Source organism: Scyliorhinus canicula, chromosome 4 (genome assembly GCF_902713615.1).
Source record: "Scyliorhinus canicula chromosome 4, sScyCan1.1, whole genome shotgun sequence".
Lineage (NCBI taxonomy): Eukaryota > Metazoa > Chordata > Chondrichthyes > Carcharhiniformes > Scyliorhinidae > Scyliorhinus > Scyliorhinus canicula.
In genome coordinates, this window is record NC_052149.1 from 30,474,776 (window position 1) to 30,497,538 (window position 22,763).

Consider the following 22,763-nt stretch of genomic DNA (forward strand, 5'->3'; position numbering starts at 1 on the left):
TTACACATCCCATTTAGGATTACTTTGCCTTGACTACTGTGCAAACTTCTCACAATTGCTTTAACTGACTTCCCAGACTGTATTAAAATAGTGTCAAACCTTTGATTTCCCTTTGAAGGATGTTGTCCCACTTTAAATCTGGTTGCTGCAATTGTCTCTTTAATTCAGAACACTCTGTTCACTCTTCCTTGAATTCTTCAAAACCATAGTTTTTCTGTTCGCTTAACTCCAGACTTCTTGGACACCATTCTTCATTTCTCTAGTTTCCTTAGCTAACTGGACTTTAGATTTGACTTCAGACACAGTTTGGAATGCACTATCTGGGAGGGTGATGGAGGAGGGATGCTTCAGATCCTTTAAAAAGTACGTGGATAAGTACTTGGCATGCCATAATATTCAAGGCAATGAGCCAAGTAGTGGCGAGTGGGATTAGGTGGGCAGGTAAGGGCCTTTCATGCGTTGGGGCATACTCGATTTTCCGAAGAGCCTCTTCGGCACTGTAGTCTTCTGTGATTCTGTGATTTCCGGCATTAGTTTTCTTAACCATTACAAATTGTATGGCTTTTCTATAACAAAGTTGAGAGACGTTCCCTCTTTCACTTTCTAAAACCTACTACTTCTTTCAGATCTGTGAGCGATGCCATCTTCAACTGCCCACAAATTCACTCCATTGTGTAACTCACTGCTACAGGGAGTAGTTGAGATGAACAATATAGTTGCATTTTAGGGCAAGTCAGATCAGCTATGAGGCGGTAGACAATAGAGGGATGTGATGATTTAATCTTTTATTTCGCAAGTATGAAGTTACTGTGAAAAGCCCCTAGTCGCCACATTCCGACGCCTGTTCGGGTAAGCTGGTACGGGAATTGAACCCGCGCTGCTGGCCTTGTTCTGTATCACAAACTAGCTGTCTAGATTGGAGGAGGTGCGAGCATAGCATAAAAGCTGACAGGGATTGTTTGGCCAAAGTGGCCCCCTTTGTGCTGTATATTCTGTGTAAAAATAGTAGTTGGTGGTAATTATGGGGTTACTGCAATATTCATCCCAAACAGTTGAAGTATATTGGAATCTTCCGTTTGTAACAAAGCTCCATGCAAAACACTTGTTATTGTGAGTGCAGATGCACATCTCATAGTTTGGTCAATTATCCACATCTTAGTCTGATTTGCCGCTCATGATAATGCTGCTACATTACTGTGTTTTCAGGACCTGAAATCACTGATGAATTGGTGAAGGTCCTACGAAGGCGATTGGATGAGGCAACACTCGATATCATCACCGTCATGTTAGTCAGAAACTGCAAATTGACTCCCGCTGATGTAGAGGTATTGGAAGCATTAAAATGTAACTTAAAATGAGGAGGTGGCTGGGTGCATTTATACTATCAGTCCCTCCACTGTCTTACTGTTGAACGTATGAAGCAGAATTTTGATATTACTAGGTTTAAGCAGCTTTTACTGAAGTGAGATGACAGCAGATTCCTGGAACTATAAATGGTGCATTGTTCGAGCAGCAATGGAGCCCTCATTTATTTTGTGAGACTTGTGAACTATCACAGATTTACCAGCTCTAACTATGCTAGCAAATTATCTCAGGTGAAAGGACAAAGTACCACAGTTTCAAAACCTGAACTATATTTTAAAAGCACCATTAGTCAATAAAGACAATTATGGTAATCACTTTTATGTATGGAGCATAAAGTCCCAGTCTTGGTTGATTCTAGCTGGGTTGTATTGGAACACAGGAAGCCCACAGGGTGGCAGTAGTGGATCGCTGCTGTAACTGGGCATTTGTGCAATTGTTTTTAAGGTTGAAAACTATGATTTTAAAAGTTAATGTCACTGCGATTATTTTTGTTTTTGAAACTCTTCTACTTTTTTATTGACTTGATTCTAAAACTTTCATATATTTCATTTAGAGCCACAATAGTAAAACCTATCTTATCATTTCCCCCCACAAAGTCCTTAGCCCCAAACTACTTGTTTCTCAAACACACCTTTACAAACCATTCCGATTATATCTCTGTCCTTCCCCTGAATGTTGTTCACTGTGAAACTCAGCAATTTGTGACCTGAGTAATGGGCCGCCTGTTTAAGACTGAGTTGGGGAGAAATTTATTTCCTCAAGAAGATGGTGAATCTGTGGAATTGTTTATCACAGAGGGTTGTAAAGGCTGGGTCATTAAATGTGTTCAAAGCTGAGGTAGACCGGTTTTTAATCAGTGAGGATACCAAGGGTTATGGGGAAAAGGAGGGAAGTGGAGTTGAAGATTATCAGATCAGTCATGATCTCATTGAATAGTGGAGCAGACCCGATGGGCCAAATGGCCGACCTCTGCTCCTGTACCTTATGGTTTTTGGTACTGACAAAAATTGACCTGACTGGTCAGCACCATAATACTTGAAACCCATAACTTGTATGACAGCGATGCATTGCAGCACATTCCTACTTGGCTCATCAAATTAATTCAGAAATCTTTGACCAATTGCTTTTCTTTGCAGTTCATACAGCCACCTGGCACACCACCCACTGAAGTGGTGCAGTTCACCATCCCACACTGCTGTCTACCTTGGCTGTACGCTGTTGCATATTACCTGCGTCAGAACCTGCTGATTTTCCTCCATACTCCAAAATACACAGACAGTAATGTCGAACATCACTTCCAGGTATGTTTTGGGCGAGAGGGCTGCTACTAGCTGAAGGTGTTGGCTGTTCCTAAAAGCATAATACATAAAGGCGAAATATTGGTTCTGGCATGGTGGAACAATGTATTTCATATCCATGTGTCTGTTTTCTTTAAACCTAGCTGTAACTATCTGACTCCTTGCAGCTTTGGACGTACGGGTTTTGTAGTTTTTCTTTTGTGTGTCTTATGTTCATGATCTCGGCCTTATTTTTAACAGGCTTTTTTAACAGAATTTGCATGACAAGTTTTACCGCACACCCTTAAGAATAATTACGATTTGACTTTTTAATCAGGGCCAAAATCGAACAATGGGATCATGGGCTTGAATTTTAATATGCTTCCAATTATTACAATTCACTGAAAATAATATATTGGCGACAGAACAGAATATATGAAAGTTTTAGAAAGAAATATATGACAGAACAGAAATCAGTGGGAGGGCAAAGCTTGTTCCTACAATTTACATTTTAGAAATTCCGCGCACACACAGAAACCAGACTGTCTTGCCTACAGTGTGATGAACCTCTGCTAATGCTGTGTTAAATGAGAGATTTTGTTAGGCCACGCTAGGATCTGAAATGGAAGTGGGCTGGCACTAAGAATAGCACCACCAGCCTACATCCTAGTTCTCTGGCTCCCTCCCACTCCGAGGGCCGTTTCCCTGGAGGCATGACGGGACAGGGGTGGCAGGGTTCCCTGCCTGTTAAGGTCTATCAACAGATTTTCCAGGTGACCTCCGGGTAGGAGCAGATGATTTATTTTTTTTCCCAATTAAGGGGCAATTTAGCAATTTAGGGCCAATCCACCTACCCTGCACATCTTTGGGTTGTGTGGGTGAGACCCACACAGACACGGGGAGAATAATCAAACTCTACATGGACAGTGGGGAGCAGATAATTTAACTGCCCTGCTGCTCCTTTCAACCTTGAAACTCTCTGTTGACCTTCCAGCATCAAGCGTCTACCCATGTTCCTGATTGGATAGTGAGCCTGCCCTCTGGCCATTAATTGTTTGCCACAGTGAATACCTGTTTCCCTTCGCAATGTGGGTTTCTGGACCCTATTTGAGCCTGACGGCAGGGTCCAGAAGCCTGCAGGGATAATCCGATCCCATTGCTATTGTAAGGTTATGCACCTGTGATATTACATGAATATTTTCTTATCATCTAATTAACTATCTATTCGTGAAGCAAAAGTAAATGTACTTATTATTCACTCTGCGATTGCAAACGATGACGCAAAGCATGTAGTTCCAAATATTAGTGAATTGCTCCCTTTTTCTTAGTGTATACTCATGCTTATATAGTTGGTGATAGACCAACAAACCAGTTATTGTATGCAGTTATGAGTAAGGTGTTCTTTTATCCACTGTACATGTGCAGGGGTTATTCTTTTTTATTAAAAGCAGTTAAATAGATGGGATTTGGTGATTATTTTATGAGAGCTGATTGGGATTAGTTTTAAGGGTGAATTGATTGTTTTTGTGAATTTTTTTCCTATAGCACTACACTCATGGAAGAAGTGTAACCGATGCAGATATCTACCTCTACAATAAACCTGGTGGTCAAGGGACTGGTGGGAAAGGTAACATGAAGCTTTCTTTACAGCAGATGATTAAATATGCATCCATTAAAAAAAAAATATGGCACACTGCCTCCATTTTTCTTAGTAAAGAGAAAACTAGCAACCAAATTAAACTTGCATCATTCAATAATCTCAATTTACACATGGGACATTCTGTCATTGGTATTGAGTAAGGCTGCTGTCGCTTTGTCTTAATGGAAACTCAGGGTCATTGTTCTTCTCAATTATGCTTCTAGCTTAATTCTGGAACACATTCGTTGTGTTTAGAATTTGTCAAATTCCTTAGCCTGAGGTTGAGAAAAAATATTCTCTGCAGTTTCGTGCACTTGTTGCCAAGGATTCTAAAGTTTGCTTTTTTCATTTACTTTGGCATCTGCCCGGATTGCATCTATTTGGTGGGCCTATTTTCACTGCCTTCCACTCACTGAGACCTCAAGATCTGACCTAGTTCCAATATCAGTGGAACAGATTGATTTGACTATCTCGTTCAGTTGAAGATGATTCTGATGTGGGCATTATGATTATGTTGCTCCTCAGGCTAAGATTGTAAATGCTACATCCTTAAAGAAATATTCTTCTGGTTCCAGTTCACTCGGTAATTGTCTGGATGCCAGGATCAGGAAGATTTATGGACCAAATAATAGACAGTACCAGCTGGTATATCTGGGAAAAATCATTAAGATCTTCTGTATTGTGAACATCAGTAAGAAAGCTGGTAATAAGGGCTTATCAGCAGGTGTGGATTTTATTAACTCTGGGCAAATGATCGGTACATCATGACCTTCAGTGTAATTAACATGGAAGCAGCAGGGGTGGCATAAAGATTCCTTTAGGCTGTCAGCCCTGGGGGTTGTGTTTGTTCAAACTGTTGCAAGATCCTCCATGGTCTCGGATTCAAACAATACATGCCAAGTGACACATGCAACAAAGTGTGGCAGTATGTCTAGTGTGACAACAAAGGGTGACAGTATGCCCAACTATTTGGACTTCTGGGATAGATGCAAATAAAATTAAGGGGCATTGCAAATATATGTAGCCATTGGCTCAAATTTAGTTGCCTGGGATGATCACTAACTGCTCACTAAAGATGCTAGGCTTCTAACCCAACCTGGCCAACATTGCTTCTCAAGGCACTAGTGTGCGGATAAATCGGGGGAAAGAAACTGATCCTGCTGTAGGATAGAGTGGTGCTGTTTTCTGATACGAGATTGGAAGCTGAAATGGTGCTTTTGTGAAGCAGACAAAATAGAACAGTAACACGATGCAGCACGGAAGAGGGAGAATAAGAGTCCGCTGCCAAGATCCGTGAGAGGTGTGGGAATGTACAATGGAGAAGGTAAAATAAAATTTCCACAGACGGAAAGCAGAGGGCACAGGAACATGAAGTTGTATGGCACAAAGGGAAGTAAGACAAAGAGATGAGATAGAGAATCTGAAATTAATCATGGTGCTGCGGTTTTACAGGAGCTAATACTTTGGTGGGCATCAGAGAGGAGTGCGGAAGTATAATTACTGCTATGGTGGAGGAGAAAGGTAAGGAGGGAGAACCATTGTTGTCGTAAAAGGAAGGAACTAAGGAGAAAGTATGACTAATGTAGGAAAGTAAGGAGAGCGAAACTGGATGAAAAGCAATACTGATTTGGAACATGGATAGGAGATAGGGCAGAGAATGAAAGCTGCCTTGATTCTACAGCATTCAAATCCCTCTTGAAAAATAGCTGGTAACAGTAATAATTTAACAAAATCCAAAACCAGATTAAAATGTCTGCTTGGATGAATCTTGCATGCCAATGTTTGTTAAATTCAAAAGAAAAATGTTTTAATGATCAGTCTTCACACAGGATTACATTAGGGTTACTGCACATTGCTCACCATGGTAACAATAAGCTGACAATGTTATGAATTTCCCAGTTGGTGCAAAAGGACCTTGCTATTGTATTTTAATGATGGTGTTGATTACTTTTAAAAATGACTAATCTAAGTAATACATTTTCCTGCTGCACACCACCACCAATTGATTGGGCACAGAAGTAACTCCACTTTCAGATAGTTTGCAGTGTTACTGCATATAGTCATTGAGATTCACTCGGTAATAGCTCAGCACCTTGTTTTTTCCCTTATCTTTCTCTGTGAAGAACTGCTGATACCTTGCATTATTTCACTGCATGTGATGCGCTGGTCTATGCAACCTGCAGGCACCAGTAAGCTTAGCATTCATCTCTTCTGCTCTATTCCGCCATTCGGTTAGATCAAGGCTTCTCAACTCCATTTACCCCTTTCGTTTCATGTTATTTGATATCCTAACTGCATTCACAGCCATTTGGGGAGCGAGTTCCAGATGCACACTATCCTTTATATGAAAACATGCTCTTCACCAAAACCTGCTAAACCTTGTAAACTGGAGGCAATACGAACCAAGTGTATGCAATTTATCCTCGTAATTGAACCGTTTACTTACACTCTTGTTTCATTCTGCTGATTCTGCACTGTGCTCTTGCCAAGGCTCGTACACCTTTCCTGGGGTTTGGTGCCAAGACAGAACACGGTATTTCAGATAGTATCTGCTGAAAGCTGTGTACATCACTCCCTTGCCTTGATATTCAAACTCCTTTTTGATATCGGCTGACTTCCATTAGCCTATTTAATTCATGTTGTTTGTACTTGTGCACTTGCGTTTTATTGATTTCTGTCTATAGCACCTAAATCTCTTCACTCCTTTGCAGCTTCTCTCCAGAAAATCATATCATCAGTGAGACAGCAGTGCGAACCACTGTGCCCCCATCCACACAATTTGCTGTGTCCCTTAAAACAATGTAAAAAACAGACCGATACCAAGAACTCGGGGAGAAGCTTGTTGTCAAACATCCAACTGTGCTGTGTGGCACTGACCATTAGAAAGTGTAAACTCACCTGGGCACAGCATTTCACCATCTAGATTGAGATGTCTGTGCCTCTGTTTGGCATACTCTCCCAAAGTGTCACAGTTGAGGTCAGGACCGTGGCAACTTGGCAGGTTAAATTTGAAACAGTATAATTATTTAAGTGTGTAATTAAGGAGACCACATTGTCTCAAATCTACTGTCTCAAATCTACATGGGTGCCCCTGTTTGTTTTCTTGCTGTCCAACAGGTAGTGGTGGTGTCCCCTCCTTTTTTTGATGTTTCCATACTGCCAGAATAAGCAGCATTGGCTTTTGGGCAAAGCATACCTTCCACAGTTTTGCCAGTTCTTTTATGAAACAGTGGTGTTTGAAAATGCTGAATCTTGCTGTTCCCTCGCAAGAAGCTTGAACTGTGGCATGTGCAGGACAGCTGTCTATTTTCTCCATATGTTCGGAAGTCTAAAATAAAGTTACTGTTCCACCTGGACACCACTGTTGGACTGGACCAGATTTGTCTTCATGCCTTTTCTCTACTTGGTGCCTCTTTCTCTTTCACTTACCTACACTCTCGCACTTACCAAAGCAATGGTTAGTAAGTCCTTATCATGTGCAGTTGTCCTTTTTTGTCGTACTTTGTTGTCGCACTTTTCCATCCTAGAGCTTGTTCAGTTTGTATAGAGTCTGTCCTTTAATAATTATTCATGTTGAAGGTGTTTTAGGTGAACAAGCTATCTACGACTGTTCTTTCATTGATGTAGGTACCATGGTGGAACTTGTGCAGCATCTATTTCCACCCTCCCAGTTCCAAGGTATTGCTTAACTTGTAGATGCAGCAGTGTGCTATTAAAACCCTCCCTCGCTGCTTCTTTTGTTGTTTTTGTCCTCTCTAAACTCCCCAATCCAATTTAATTTCCATTATTGGTTTAGTCACCTTGGCTGAATGTTTTAGTACACTATTGGTATGAAATCAAATGCTCTAGTTCTTTTAGTGTGTAAACATTTGAGCAGGGTGGGGGAGTGGTGTTATGATATCATTGCATGTTCGCTATTGCTCTCTGTGCATGTTTTATCTTAGAACATTAATATTCTGTTGATATTCATAGACTGTTTGATAATAAACATCCTGATAATTGTAGTTCATTATGACTCTTCGAGATCATTGAATCTGGCACCTCATTTGGTCACAAAGCTGGCACATGTCTTACTTTTAGTTTCTAAGACGATGACTCACACAGTGGCCTGCATTGACTTACAAAGTTCCAATGGAATTGCTATGAACTTTGGGTATTTAACATTAAAAGAATTGAGATAATTAACAATTTCAAGTAGAAGGTTGCTTCATCTAATTTTTGGTTTGACATTAAATATGAGGAAAATCTTCCTGGTCATGTAGCAAATCGCCCGCTTTTCCACGCCCAAGGGATAGGGTCCGAATTGGAATTCCTGGGCAGTCAGCAGGTAATGAACCCCAAATATTTCATTTGTGTGGCCCAGAGAAGCATGCCTGGCTCCTCCTGGCTCTCACAAAGGAAGGATTTAAACTTGTCTGAAAGCCCCCTTGGTGATAGCCGTCAGCCCGGCCCCTTCGGGCACTTCACTCTCTTTGCTTTAGCGTAAATGTAGGAGGATTCCCCCTGAATTAGATGGGCTCTTCGATCTGCTCAAAAATCAGACATTTTAAAATCAGAATAAAGTGGTTATTGGGGTATCTGAATTCGAATGATATTCACTTCTACACTGATATTCTCATCTTGGGGACCATGAAATTTTGAATCTAGGGGGAAAAAATGAGCTTCATGACCATAGTTAGAACCTGTTGTTCAAGTTTTTTAGATCGTTTACCTTTCCAGGGCAATTTGAGGTGGACCGAAACCAGCAGTCTTTGGCTTGTTTGTGAGTTTCTGCAATACACAGTGAACATGATCTGATCAGGATAGCCATGGTCTGATAGGATAGCTTTGATGCACTCTATTTTTGTGTCAAGCTAGCAGGGCGAGACAATGGCGAGGGCCCTATTTACAAGATTGCTGATAGGGCTTGAAAATCACCTAAAAAGTGCCCAGTCTACTTCAAATTATCCTGGAAAAGCAAACTATCTCAAGTATTTAAAAAACAGGTGGAGCAAGCAGCTTCCTGCTGCTACTATGTGAGTGGTATTTTCCACTGCCAGGACGCTGCCTTCTGTCCAAAAAGACTGCTTACCTACCACACAGTTGATCAATGTCATGTATGAATTTAACTACCAGTGCGATGTCAGTTACATAGGCCACGTGTCCCAGCGATTGGCTGATTACATCAAAAATCATGTTCCTCCAATTGTTCAAAGTAGGCCAATTACCCACCTAACTTAATCAACCCACACTTGCCAAACCCAAACAAAACATCTACTGTTGGATGTGATTCCACAATTAGGCAGCACTTCCTGAACAATCCTGAGTACACTAATAGCTGCACTAACTGATTTAAGATAATCAGGCGAATTTGTGATGTGGCCCATGCTAGAAGCAACATACATTCATATGCAGGGACCCATTCTCTGCAAATAGAAGGAATATGTTCAAGTCATACCCCTTTTTTGGATTACCCAGAAACTTGGGGAACCTTCCCCATGGCAATGCCTCAGCCACTCGGAGCCTCTTGTCAACTAATCAGTACCCTTTTCTCCTGTATAATAAATCATTGTCATTGTTTGAAATTTGGCATTCATACCATTGCCCTGATGAGTGCAAAATGAAAAGCTTTGACAACACGTTTCCTTTCAGCAGAAAAATTCAGGTGGCGTTGATGACTGCACATAGGGAACTGCCATGGGGGTCATGAGGCCACAGGTCACTGTGGACCAGAGCACCCACGTCCAAGACCAACTACCTGAATAGACACTATGGCACTGGTGCTCTGTCATTTGCCGGTAGCTAACTCTGATGATTTGGACCCCCACAAGCAATTCAAAATCCAGCCCCAGGTTTTGACCATTATGCTATTAGTTTTTCAAATGCTACGTTGAAGGTCAATTTAACTATTTCATGCCATTTTGTAGACTCCTTGATGAGTTGCTTGTGATTTTTTTTTTTCATTTTGATATGCCGCTTTGGATACTATTTGAGGGAATGACCTCTCAGGAGAAAGCAGCATAGCCAAAATCATTTCATCAGGATTGGCTCTGCTATAAAGGAGGAGTAAACAGTGTGGGAATGCAATAGTTCTCTGAGATTAAATTGGAAGGGAAATAGGTACCTGTTTCTTTGGCTGTAAACGAGACTCCAGGATGGTATGTTGCCTCACTGGTTCTAGGATCAAGGATGTCTCAGAGTGGTTACAGAACGTTCTGGAGGGGGAGGATGAACAACCAGTGGTAATGGTACACAATGATGCAAACAACATAGGTAAAAAAAAATAAGGGATGAGGCCCTAAAAGCAGAATTTAGGGAGTTAGGAAGTAAATTGAAAAGTAGGACCTCGAAGGTAGTGATCTCAGGATTACTACCAGCGACGTGCTAGTCAAAGCAGAAATAGGATATATCAAATGAATATGTGGCTGAAGAGGTGGTGTGAGGGGGGAGGGTTTCAGATTCCTGGGACATTGGGGCTGGTTCTGGGAGAGATGGGATCAGTACGAACTGAACGGGTTACACCTAAGCCGGACCAGGACTGATGTCCTGGGGGGAGTATTTGCTAGAGTGGTGGGGGGTGTTTAAACTAAAGTGACAGGGAGATGGATCCTTTACAAGGAGTCAGAGGAGGGGGTAGCACGGACAAGAACAAAAGATAGAAAGAGGATAGGAAAAGTGATAGGTAGAGAATTGAGGACTAGAATCAAACAGGGCCACAGTGAAAAATAATAAGGATGGGACAAGGAATGTTAAAAAGACAAGTTTTAAGGCTTTGTGCCATAATGCACGGAGCATTCACAATAAAGTAGATGAATTAATACACAAATAGATGTGAACGGGTATGACATAGGATTACGGAGACATGGCTGCAGGGTGACCAGGGATGAGAATTAAACATCCAGAGATATTCAGTAGACAAAAAGGAAAAGGTGGTGGGAGTGGCATTTCGGGCTAAAGAGTAAATTAGTGCAGTAGTGAGGAAAGGATATTAGCTCTGACAATATGGAATCTGTATGGGTAGAGCTGAGAAATACCAAGAGGCAAACTGTCAGTTGGGGTTGTATATAGACCCCAAAGTTACAATGATGATGTTAGGGATGGTATTAATTAGAAAATTAGAGATGACTACGATATAGGAACATCTGTAATTATGGGTGACTTTAATCTGCATATAGATTGGACAAATCAAATTAGTAACAGTACCATAGAGGAGGAATTCTTGGAGTGTTTACGGAATGGTTTTCTGGGCGAATACATTGAGGTAGAGCTAGAGAACAAGCTATCCTAGACTGAATACTTTATAATGAGAAAGGAACATTACTTAAAAGGATGACGGTGGATAGCCAATGGCAAACATTCAAAATGTGCATGGGTGAATTACAACATTTGTTCATTCCTGTCTAGCGCAAATATGAAACAGGAAAAGTGTTCAAACTATGGTTTGCAAGGGAAATTAGAGATAGTCTTTGACGATCGCTTGCTAACGAGTATGATTGTCCACCTGATAAACCCCATGTTACCTGGCCCTTGTGTGCCTAATGAGCCTGATCCTAGAGCCTTATCTTCGACTGCACACTTGGCAGGTTTTTTTTTGGGGGGGGGGCGGAGATAGACCTTTGGACTCTAGATTGCAAGTATTACTTTCTTAGGCTCTTTTTCTGGGCCCCCTCGTGCCATCAGATGGTCTCGAAGTATTGTGTCCCTTCAATCAGGAGGTTCCTCCAAGTAGGTCTCTTCTGAGCAAGGGACTCCGAGGCATTGACGTCTATGTTACATTTCTTGAGGTAAACATTCAGGATGTCTTTGAAGCACTTCCTTAGTTGCCCTCTTGTTCGGGAGCCTTCCTTGTGCTTGGCAAAGAAGCTTAGCTTTGGCAGTCGGGACTCAGGCATCCTAAGCACGTGGCAGAACCAGCAGAGTTAGTTTCAGATGATCATGGCCTCGATGCTGGTGCTCTTGGCTCCTTCAAAGATGCTGATGTTAGTCTGCATGCCCTCCCATCTGATGCAGAGAGAGAATCTGTCTCAGACAGCGTTGATGGTATCTCTCTAGAGCCTTGAGGTGGCATCGGTACGTTTCTGAGCCATATAGAAGAGTTGGTAGGATGAGGATCTCGGTTCAGCATGAATGTTTTGGTCCTCAAAGACCCACGTCCTTAGGCCTTTGAATGAGGCGCTCGTGGATTGGATGCATTGGATCTCCACAATCTATGTCAGCCTTCGATGGGAGGTGACTCCCCAGGCAGGGCAAATGTCCCACATTTGGTAAGGTTTCTCCATTGATCTTGATGGAGCAAGATTCCAGATCTTGCCTTGGCGCAGGATGGTAAAGGACTTGAGTCTTCTTGAGGTTGAGGCTGAGACCGATTCTTTGGCATGCTTCAGCAAAGGAGTCAAGCATGACTTGGGACATTTTTTTCTGAGTGGAGACGGTGATGTCAGCAGCGTTACTTTCTTCTTGGATTTCAACCGGTTGAGGTTGAAAGGTTCCCATCCATCCTATAGACCAGGGTTGTTCAAAGTGTGGGGCACGATCCACGGCCAGGTGTCAGGAGGGTTGCGGAGCGATCGGTCGTGCCATTCCCGCAGTGGTCCAGATCGTGGGAGCAGCGCCCAACAGTCGCTACCGGTTTTTAAATTGAGAATGGCGCCCACTGCCACCTTTTAAATGAAAAGAAATAAGACTGTGTGCAGTCTTCTGGCATTTTCGTCTTCTCCAATTTTGAAAATCTCCCCTGGAATCCCGTCCATTCCTGAGCTTTTTCCATTCTTCACATGTTTAATGGTGGCTTCGACTTTGTCTATGCTTGGTGGGAGTCCAAGATTATCATTGATAGGGAGTTGGGGAATTTCCTCAAACACACCCTCATCTGTGATTGTATCACAGTTCTTTGTTGTGTTCCCTCCTTAGTAGGCTGATATTTTCTCTGCCTCTAAAGAAGGTTCCGTCCTAACTCGGCACCGGTTTGGGGCCTTGGATATTGGGTCCATATATTGTCTTGGTAGCACTGAAGAAACCCTGGGTGTCAGGCTGGTCAGCGAGGAGTTACAACTCCTTAGCTTTCACAGGGCACCATTGGTTCCTGATTTCCCTAGTTATTCTTTGTACCTCCGCCTTGGCTAATTGATGAGCTCTCCTCTGTCTTGCTGGTTATGTCTTTTTGCAAGACGAGCAGAGCTTTCCTCTTCTTGTTGATGAGGTCTTGGATGGTGTGGTCGTTCTTGTTGAACCAGTCTTGGTGTTCCCTGGTCTTGTCGCTAATTATGTCTTCACCGCTTGAGATGATGGCTGTCTTCAACTCTTTTCAGTTTTCCTCCGCTCCATTAGACTGGACACTTTGGAGATTTGGAGAAGACATTGTTGGATGTTCACTAGCATGCTTGGCTCTTGAAGCTGCTCAACATTGATCATTTTCCTGAACTGTTTCTTCATCTTCCGCTGCTTGTAGTGGCGTTTGATGGACTAGAGGAGCAGATGAGCCGGTTGTCTGTCCAGCAGTCACCTGCGCCTGTCATCACTTTGGTGATGAGCGCATCCTTTTAGTCTCTGGATTGGACAATGGCAAAAGTCGATCATGTGCAAGTAGTTTGATCGTGGGCGTCTCCACAAAAACTTGAACTTGTATTTTTGGTGTAACAGTGTGTTATTGATGACAAGCTGGTGCTCCGTGCATTTGGTGAGCAGGAAAGTCCTGTTGGAGTTGCAAGTTCTAACTCCTTCCTTTCTGTTATTCCTTTCCAGAGTTGGCAGTCCTTTCCAACCCTGGCATTGAAGTCCCCAAGTTCCTTGGGAATGTTGGAAAGAATAGTGTGCAGGATGGAGTAGAAGCCTTCTTCGGGCTCATCATTGTCATCAAGGGTTGGGGCATAGGCGCTCATGACCATTGTCTGTTGGTTCTCGGCTCTTCGCCTGCGCTTCAATCTTTTGCAGGGCAGGGACATCAATGTTGAAGTTCCTAAATTCACGGGTAACAAGGGCAGTTCTCTGTTCTGGTTGATTGCTTTGCTCGTTATCATGGAGGTTCATACATTTCAAGTTAACTTTGATTTTCAGACCGCAGGTAGATGAGCCTGCTGGATGCGGTTTTCCAGCCAGGTTGGAATGGAACACATTATTTTTAGTGCATGTTTTATGGTCCTTTCCCCATGCGGGGTGAACAGAGTGGATCCGGAAGAAGGCTGTTGAAACTCTCGACTGTTTCTGTTCCAAGAATGAGTTGACTGAATCGTACTCCACCCACTTTGTGCCGGTCCAAAGCTAAAGACTTCCAGATCTCACCGTCCTGACCCTGACACCTCTCTCTGATCAACACAAGGCTCGTCTGTGTGGGTGTGTATTGGTTTCCTCTAGGTTGACTCCTGGTATGGGACATCTTTTAACGTGGATATGCCGTTGCATATCAGCAGACACATGGGGCGGGATTCTCCGTTTTGCCGACGCCCGGGGGTTTCCCGACTGCGTGGGTGGGGCTGCCCCACAATGGGAAACCCCATTGACCGGCTGGCGTAACGGACAATCCCGCCGCCGGATCGAGGCAGAAAAGTGACGCGGCGGGGTGGAGAATCCAGCCTCGGGTCTTTGACAGAGGGTAGGTCCAATTCCAGTGGCAAGGGAACCTCGATGACTGGTCATCTCTAACTACTGCAGCCGCCATCGCCGCCATTAATGTCATACAAGTATCTTGCGCCTGTTTCACCATTGAGGGCTTGTTTTGGATTGCACTTTGTCTGGTTCCTCCCCTCTTACCTTAGCGTCATGTGTGACCTTGGAAGGCATTTAACACACCAACGTTCAAGCCATTCCACCACGGCAAGGTGGCAAGAAATTAAAGACAGCAATAGCTCCTAGGAAGGGGCATTCAAATTAACCAGAAAAAAACAGCAGACCTGAGGGTTGTGAGCAGTTTAGAATTCAGCAAAGCAGGACAAAGGGATTGCTTAAGAATGGGAAACCAGTGAACAAGAGTAAGCTTGGGTGCCTGTGTGGAGTTTGCACATTCTCTGGTGCTCAGGTTTCCTCCCTCAGTCCAAAGATGTGAAGGTTAGGTGGATTGACCATGGTAAAATTTCCCCTTCGTATCCAAAGGTTAGGTGGGATTATGGGGATAGGGCGAGGGAATGGGACGAGGTAGAGCGCTCTTTTGGAGTGTCGGTAGACCCGGTGGCCAAATGGCCGCCTCCTGCACTGTAGGGATTCTATGATTCTATACTTTGGTTCTGTCTTTACAAAGAAGAGCACAAATAACGTAACAGAAATCATGGGTAACACATGGGTTTAGTGAGTGGGAGGAACTGAAGGTGATCAGTACCAGTAGGGAAATGGTGTCGAGCAAATTGATGATATTGAAGGCCGATAAATACCCAGGGCCTGATAATCTATACCCCTGGCCCAAGAAACAGTGGCTGCATTGGTGGTCATCTTTCAAGGTTTTATGGACTCTGAAGCAGTTCCTACAGATTGGAGGGTCGCTAATCTAACCCCACTATTTAAAAAGGGATGTGGACTGGTGGGCCCCGATCGCATGCCGGGCCACCGTGGGGGCACCTCCCGGGGCCAGATCCCCCGCGCTTCCCTGAGAACCCTGGAGGCCGCCCGCGCCACCAGGTCCCGTCAGTAAGGGGCCTACTCCAATTTACGCCGACGGGAGTTCGGCCCATCGCAGGCCTGAGAATTCGGGGAGCCCTGGGGCCCATTGAGTCGTGCCGGTTCCCGCCATTCTCTGAGACGGGCGGTGCGACTGACACCGGGCCGATTTTTGGGGGTGGGAAAATTTGTAGGACGGCGGGGGCGGGATTCACGCCGACCCCCGGCCATTCTCCGACCCGGCAGGGGGTCGGAGAATCCCGCTGTGTATCTTCAAATTTGCAGATGACACAAAACTAGCTGGGAGGGTGAGCTGTGAGGAGGATGCAGAGATGCCTCAGTGTAATTTGGACAAGTTGAATTCTTGGGCAAATGAATGGCAGATGCAGTATAATGTGGATACATGTGAGGTTATCCACTTTGGTAGCAAAAATAGGAAGGCAGATTATTATCTGAATGGTTATAGATTGAGAGGGGGGAATGTGCAAAGAGACCTGGGTGTCCTCATACACCAGTCACTGGAGGTAAACATGAAGATGCATCAGGCTTGCAGTTTGCTTACTATTTTTAGTGTGCCTATGGCTCGCTGTTAACAGAGGGTATTAACATGATGACAAATTGCTACTCCCATAACCCACATACCCAGAATCCTCTTCAATGATTAAATATGGGTTGTTTTGACCTCCTGCATTTGCTGATATTCCCTCTTTAGCAACCCTGATTTTTTTTTTTTGTAAACCCACATTGATATTTCTTTAACTGCTAATATGTGGAATTGGGGCGATGCATTTCTGCAGTTGGGGGTTCAGTGTATGTTTCGCGTGCAATTCAATCTTTGGAGTAGAGACAACTTAAACGGCAAATGAGCATTCTCCAAATTGAAGTTGTACCAAGTGCCAAAGCTTACAGTATTTGTTTTTGTGCACTGATTTTTGACTACCTCACATGTCCAGATTCTTTGGAAAACTTGGGTTGAGCTGGTACAGTATATTTGAATGGTCAAGAAAGAGCAATGGTCAAGTAAAAAGCAAAGAAAGTTGTAAAGGTTTGGTGACAGTGGTATAGTGTAGAGATATTTTGGTCTGATGAACTAGTTTAGAAATTCAGGCAACACACTTGCTTTAATATCACTTTAAGAGCTTTATCCATGTGCCACGTTCTGGTCAGAATCATTTTATTTGGTCTGTGTTTCCCCCAGGCATTGCCTGTATCGCCTTATCCATTGTGGATCAGCATGGAAACCCCATACCAACAATGCAACAGCAAGAACAAACTGATCCTTCCAAACTAAGCTTTTCCATGGATCTCATTCAGGAGGCAGACTTCAACAAGTTGACCAGTGTCTCCAGATCTGAGAGCAGCTCTGAAGGAAAAATATCAGGTAACTACCTCTGCATTTTCAAATAGATATCAATATTGTGTTGATTCTTCATGCCCTGAACATAACTGGGGATGGAAATTAAATACTTCCTTGTGAGTGTCATTGACATGCCCAAAAATACACTTTCTTAATATTAGTATTGCTATTGAAGAATCCACTTTGTAATCCATATGTGTGCCTCAATACCACCTTTCGATTACCCCCTCTCAAAATATGAAAAGTCAAATTGTTCCAACATTTCTTCGTAACTCAGTACTCTTGGCAATAGGATGTAACTCATGGGAATTCCCCGCTGTCCTTCCAAGTTTGGATGGTTCTGTTGTTTATTCCTTTTTAAAGAAAGCCATCAATTTATGCTATCACCAGATGGGGTTGTCACTGGCAATATGGGCATTTATTGGTCTCCACCTTGCCTTTTAGAAAGTGAGCTGCCTGCGATGGTGCTTCAGTCTGTGTGATGAAAGCACTCCCGACAGTACTGATGGGAGAGTGTTCCTATCTTTGGACCCAGTCTTGGTGAAGGAGCTCTGTTATGTGTCTTAAGTCAGAATGATGTGCGATTCGGAGGGGAACTTGAAGCTGCTGTTTTTCTCGTGTGCCTGCAGCCCTGGTTCCTCAAGGTGATAGAGGCCACTGGTTTGGGGAGATCCCATTGAAGAAACCTCGGAGATTTGCTGTAGAGTTTCACACAGTACACACTGATTGTACATACTGTAGCCAGTGTGCGCTGGTGATGGAAAGTGAATTTTCAAGGTAGTGGATGGGGTGCCAATCAAGTGGATTTTGATCTGGATAATGCCAAGCTATTTGAAGGTTTTTGGTACTGCGCCAGTCTAGGCAAGAATTCCAACATACTTCTGATTTTTGGTTGTAGGTAATGCAAAAGGCTATGTGCATGAAGAGATGTGTTATTTGCTGCCAAATTTCCTACCCTTGATATAGCCTTGTAGCTACATTATTTATGTGGCTGCTCCAGTTAGATCTTTGTTCAGAGCTGACCTGCAGAATGATGATGGTCAAGCAGATTGATCAGGCAACATTCTGAAACCACCCCGTCTACCATTTATTTATTTGGTGCTAATTTTCAGTTAATTATTTTGGGTGTCACTGATGTGAGTCTAATGGGTCCATAGTTTACTGACTTTGTCCTTTCCCTTTATTTTTTCAAGATTTGCTAGTGCCTTGGATTGTTTCCACTTCAGTGAGACTAAATCTAGACTTAACTCATGCGAACAGTTAGCACTTGTCAAATTTTCTCCCTGGTCTCTCATGCACAGAACGCAGTGTGGTATCTGAGCAGCAATGTGATACAGCATGCCTTCTTTAAGCATTCAGATGTAAGCAACTTAATAAAGATGTCACTGAACAGCATACAAACACATACAGGTGCACATGGCAGAGTTTAGACAGAACGAACCATCCCTAGATTGCTTGGACAGCTGAACCTCTTAACTGAAGACTTTAATCACTATTTTATCTCCTTAGACCCAAACACACTTGTACGCTTTGATATCTGGGAACAGGGAAACATCAGTCTATTGCAACTTACTGACAAACTTCAGAATGGTCTCCGTCATGCTCTTTGTGATGTTGTAATGGAATTTCGAATGCTCCAGTGCCCACTCTGTGTTGAGTCGTACTGTCCAGTCATGTTAACGCCAGAGAGTGACATGAATGGTAAGAATTTAAGATTCACTCATCAATGTGATACAGGATAGCAGAAGAATGTTATGTGAATAACTAGGTATTCAATGCCATTCTTACAGAGCAGTTATAAGGGCCCTTCCTGTTGATTTCTTTATTTCCCATTTCTTTAATTTTGCTGTAATCATTTTTGATCCATGGATGCTTAATGGACATGTATCTTTAAGTCGAGCAGGGAAAATGAGCAATTCAAAAATTGCAATATACATCGGTGGGACTCAGTTTGATTAGTTGGCTGGTCGCCAATGAATTGGCCAAAAGGCTGTGTTCTGCCCAGTAACAGGCGTGATTGGGTCCTGCCTGAGTGGGATGATTTTCGGAGAGGCAGAGGGGAAGGCAGTTGGGTTCCTGGACACTCGGAGGCAAGGAGCTGTGCGAGTCTCTCTCTCTTTCTCCCTCGTGTTTTCTTCAGGAAAGCTGCTGTACTTCTGAAACTGCAGAGGCCTGCATGAATCTACAATGGAAACCATTACAGACTGGAAACTAAAATCTTGAACTGAAAGCCTAAATTGAAGGAAGGTGTGTTAGAAACAACCACCTGAAAGAAAGATTCTTATCTTTTTACTTTCATTATTTTTACCCCACTCTTCTCCTCTCTGTATTTGTCTGTCTTGTGTGTGGGGTGAGTTTTAAGTCGGGGGTTAGGAATTAGATAATAGTTAATCTGTTGTATTTTCTGCATATTTAATTATAGTTGCTGTTATTAATAAAATTAATTGTGTTTAAATTTACAAATCTGTAGACGGGAAGCTAAGAGCCCAAAACCTCCTTGTGTTTTAAGAATTATTTATTCATTTCAATTAGACTTAGAGCATACAGTGTAGAAGGAGGCCATTCGGCTCATCAAGTCTGCACCGACCCATTTAAGCCCTCACTTCCATCCTTTCCCCATAACCCAATAACCCCTCCTAACCTTTTTTTGGTCACTAAGGGCAATTTAGCATGGCCAATCCACCTAACCTGCACGTCTTTGGACTGTGGGAGGAAACCGAAGCACCCGGAGGAAACCCACGCAGACACGGGGAGAACGTGCAGACTCTGCACAGGCAGTGACCAGCGGGGAATCGAACCTGGGACCTTGGCGCTGTGAAGCCACAGTGCTATCCACTTGCGTTACCGTGCTGCCCACAATTGTGTTGTGACTCCGGGTCAAGTGGGGCTGGAATTAAACGTGCACCAGCCCAGGGGGCCGAAATGCTTATTGATTGGAAAAGGTGCAGCGTTGCACTATCAAGTGGGATAGATTGAATTTCAGCTCATCCAAAACTGCTGCTCGTACTGCATTGCACTTAAAATCTGGTCCTTGCTGGCCGGTATTGGTTCCTGATCCACCAGTGCTTCCAATTTCAAAGTTTTAGAGTTATGTTTAAAATGCTTCATAATTTTCCCTGTCCCTATCTGTATAGCCTCCTGCAACCCCATAATTAGTTATCTGATCTTCTGACTCTGGTCTTGTGCACCCATGCCCTCCTTTCATCACCTATTCCCACGCCCTAGAATGCCTTTCCTAAACCCTTCATCTCCACTTCCCTCTCCTATAAAATACCCTTTGACTAAGCTTTAGGCCATGCCTCTTAGTGCTTTGGTTATGTCTCGGCACCCGATTACATACCGTGAGATGTATTTTTACATTAAAGGTGCTTTTTGAATGCAAATATTGTTTCTGATAAATTGATACAATGTCTTCTTTTAGAGCCTTTTGTACTTCAAGGGCTTCCCTCAATCTCCTGTGGAGTGCCAATGTACTTTTCAAATGGCTTTCACATTACAATCAGTTCTTAACCTATATATTTATTTCTGAATGGTCAGGTCGGTTCAGCAGGTCAGGGTCAGAGATTAAGGAAACGACAATCCTTTCTGCCGGTGCGACTGGAAGTAAAAGCAGTCCTGTACCTGTGCAAATTGTACCTGTTTCAACCTCTACCTCAAGTAACTCTGAATCCACCACTCCAACAAGCAAGACAGGCCGACGTAGTTTCTGGGATATGCTGGTGAGTGTCGAAACATATTGGCCTGCAATGTTACACCCAAAGCATTGAAATGTTACTGCAACAGAGTGAATCGTGTGCACTCGCACCACACCACAAATGTGGTGGCAAGGCCACAGTGTGTTACAGAGCCAGATTGACGGTCTTCCCTGAGGTGAAAAGTGACTGGGAATCTTTATATTTTTCAGAGTAAGACTGACTTCTCCGACACTGGCACCCCGAAGACTACAGATGACATTGTTCTGGAAAGAACCGATGACAGTCGCATTCGTCGCAGACACAAAACAGAACATTTGAAGCAGTCTTCAAGTCACGACCGAACATCCACAGTGGAACTAGAACAAACGCACAGGCAGGCTGCTTCAAGAAGGTAGAGCCCCCACCACTTAGACCATCCTGTTAGTTGGCTATGTTGAGCGAATGGCACTAAAACTTTGCCTGTACAATAGGTATCAATTGCAAAGATAACAATTAAACTGTATTAGGTGGGCCGGCTATTTCGGGCAGTTCAACCAAATGCTTGGCCATTTTCCATTTATCCCCTTCACTCAACAGCGCCATTTAAATGTATTTGAATCACCCACTTAGTAAGTATTAATTTCTGAAAGATATTGGCCCAGACGTTACTGGAGCAGCACAACTCAAAGTGAGCTCTGTGAATGAAATTTATAATAATCTTTATTGTCACAAGTAGGCTTACGTTAATACTACAATGAAGTTACTGTGAAAAGCCCCTAGTTGCCACATTCTGGTGCCTGTTCGGGTACACAGAGGGAGAATTCAGAATGTACCTGACGCTTCTGTTTGTACGCTTCTATGATGCAAATTGCTGGAAATGTCAATTGATATTGGTCCGGTGTGGTATGAACTTCAGATCCAGTGGCCTATCTCCTTAATTAATTTAACTTTAGGATCGTGATTAAAACAGAACCAACAACAAAGGAGGAAATCGGGTGAATTTTTTTTATAAATGTTTTTTTATTGAGTTTTCATATTTTATATATGACAAATTACAAGTTATTAGAGAGAGAGAAAAAAAAAAAGGAAAACACAAAAATTTAACATGAATATTTACAGGTAAGCATCTTCATAACAATAATTGTGGCCGCCCCGTTTAGCCAGCATACATATTTTACATTCCCCAATATGGCCGAGGCACATGTTTATAGGCATTTATTTATAGTTTGGTTTTGGGCCTTGGCTTGCCATCAAACCCCCATACCGAGCCCGTATCCCATCCCCCCACCCCCCCCCCCCCCCGGCTACCTTCCCCCGATTCCCGTCCATTTTCCCCTGGTTCTTGGCCACCCGACTATTCTTCCTCATGTACGTTGGCCACAAACAGGTCCCGGAACAGTTGCATGAATGGCTCCCACGTTCTGTGGAAGCCGTCGTCCGACCCTCGGATGGCGAATTTGATTTTCTCCATTTGGAGAGATTCCGAGAGGTCGGACAGCCAGTCTGCAGCTCTGGGTGGTGCTGCTGACCGCCAGCCAAACAGGATTCTACGGCGGGCAATCAGGGAGGCAAAGGCAAGGGCGTCCGCCCTCCTCCCCAGGAATAGATCTGGCTGGTCTGAAACCCCGAAGACCGCCACTATCGGGCATGGCTCCACCCTCACCCCCACCACTTTGGACATAGCCTCGAAGAAGGCTGTCCAGTACTCCACAAGTCTGGGGCAAGACCAGAACATGTGGGCGTGGTTGGCCGGGCCTCTCTGGCACCGCTCACATTTGTCCTCCACCTCCGGGAAGAACCTACTCATACGGTTTCTCGTTAAGTGGGCTCTATGTACCACTTTTAGTTGCGTCAGGCTGAGCCTTGCGCACGTGGAGGTGGAGTTGACC

At 43.6% G+C, this 22,763-nt stretch overlaps 1 protein-coding gene across 3 annotated transcripts in view; it reads left to right on the top strand.

The window, feature by feature from the left end:
* The window catches only part of szt2 (SZT2 subunit of KICSTOR complex), a 300,727-nt gene that overhangs the window by 197,050 nt on the left and 80,914 nt on the right, over positions 1-22,763 (top strand). For 2 of the 3 annotated variants that reach the window (XM_038793974.1, XM_038793973.1), the window contains 7 exons: positions 1,207-1,325; positions 2,502-2,666; positions 4,188-4,269; positions 17,042-17,224; positions 18,710-18,901; positions 20,738-20,919; positions 21,105-21,286. In XM_038793974.1, coding sequence (XP_038649902.1) covers positions 1,207-1,325; positions 2,502-2,666; positions 4,188-4,269; positions 17,042-17,224; positions 18,710-18,901; positions 20,738-20,919; positions 21,105-21,286 — 1,105 coding nt within the window. Of the gene's footprint in view, positions 1-1,206; positions 1,326-2,501; positions 2,667-4,187; positions 4,270-7,908; positions 7,960-17,041; positions 17,225-18,709; positions 18,902-20,737; positions 20,920-21,104; positions 21,287-22,763 lie in introns of all 3 variants that reach the window. The other variant, XM_038793972.1, reaches the window with a different exon arrangement.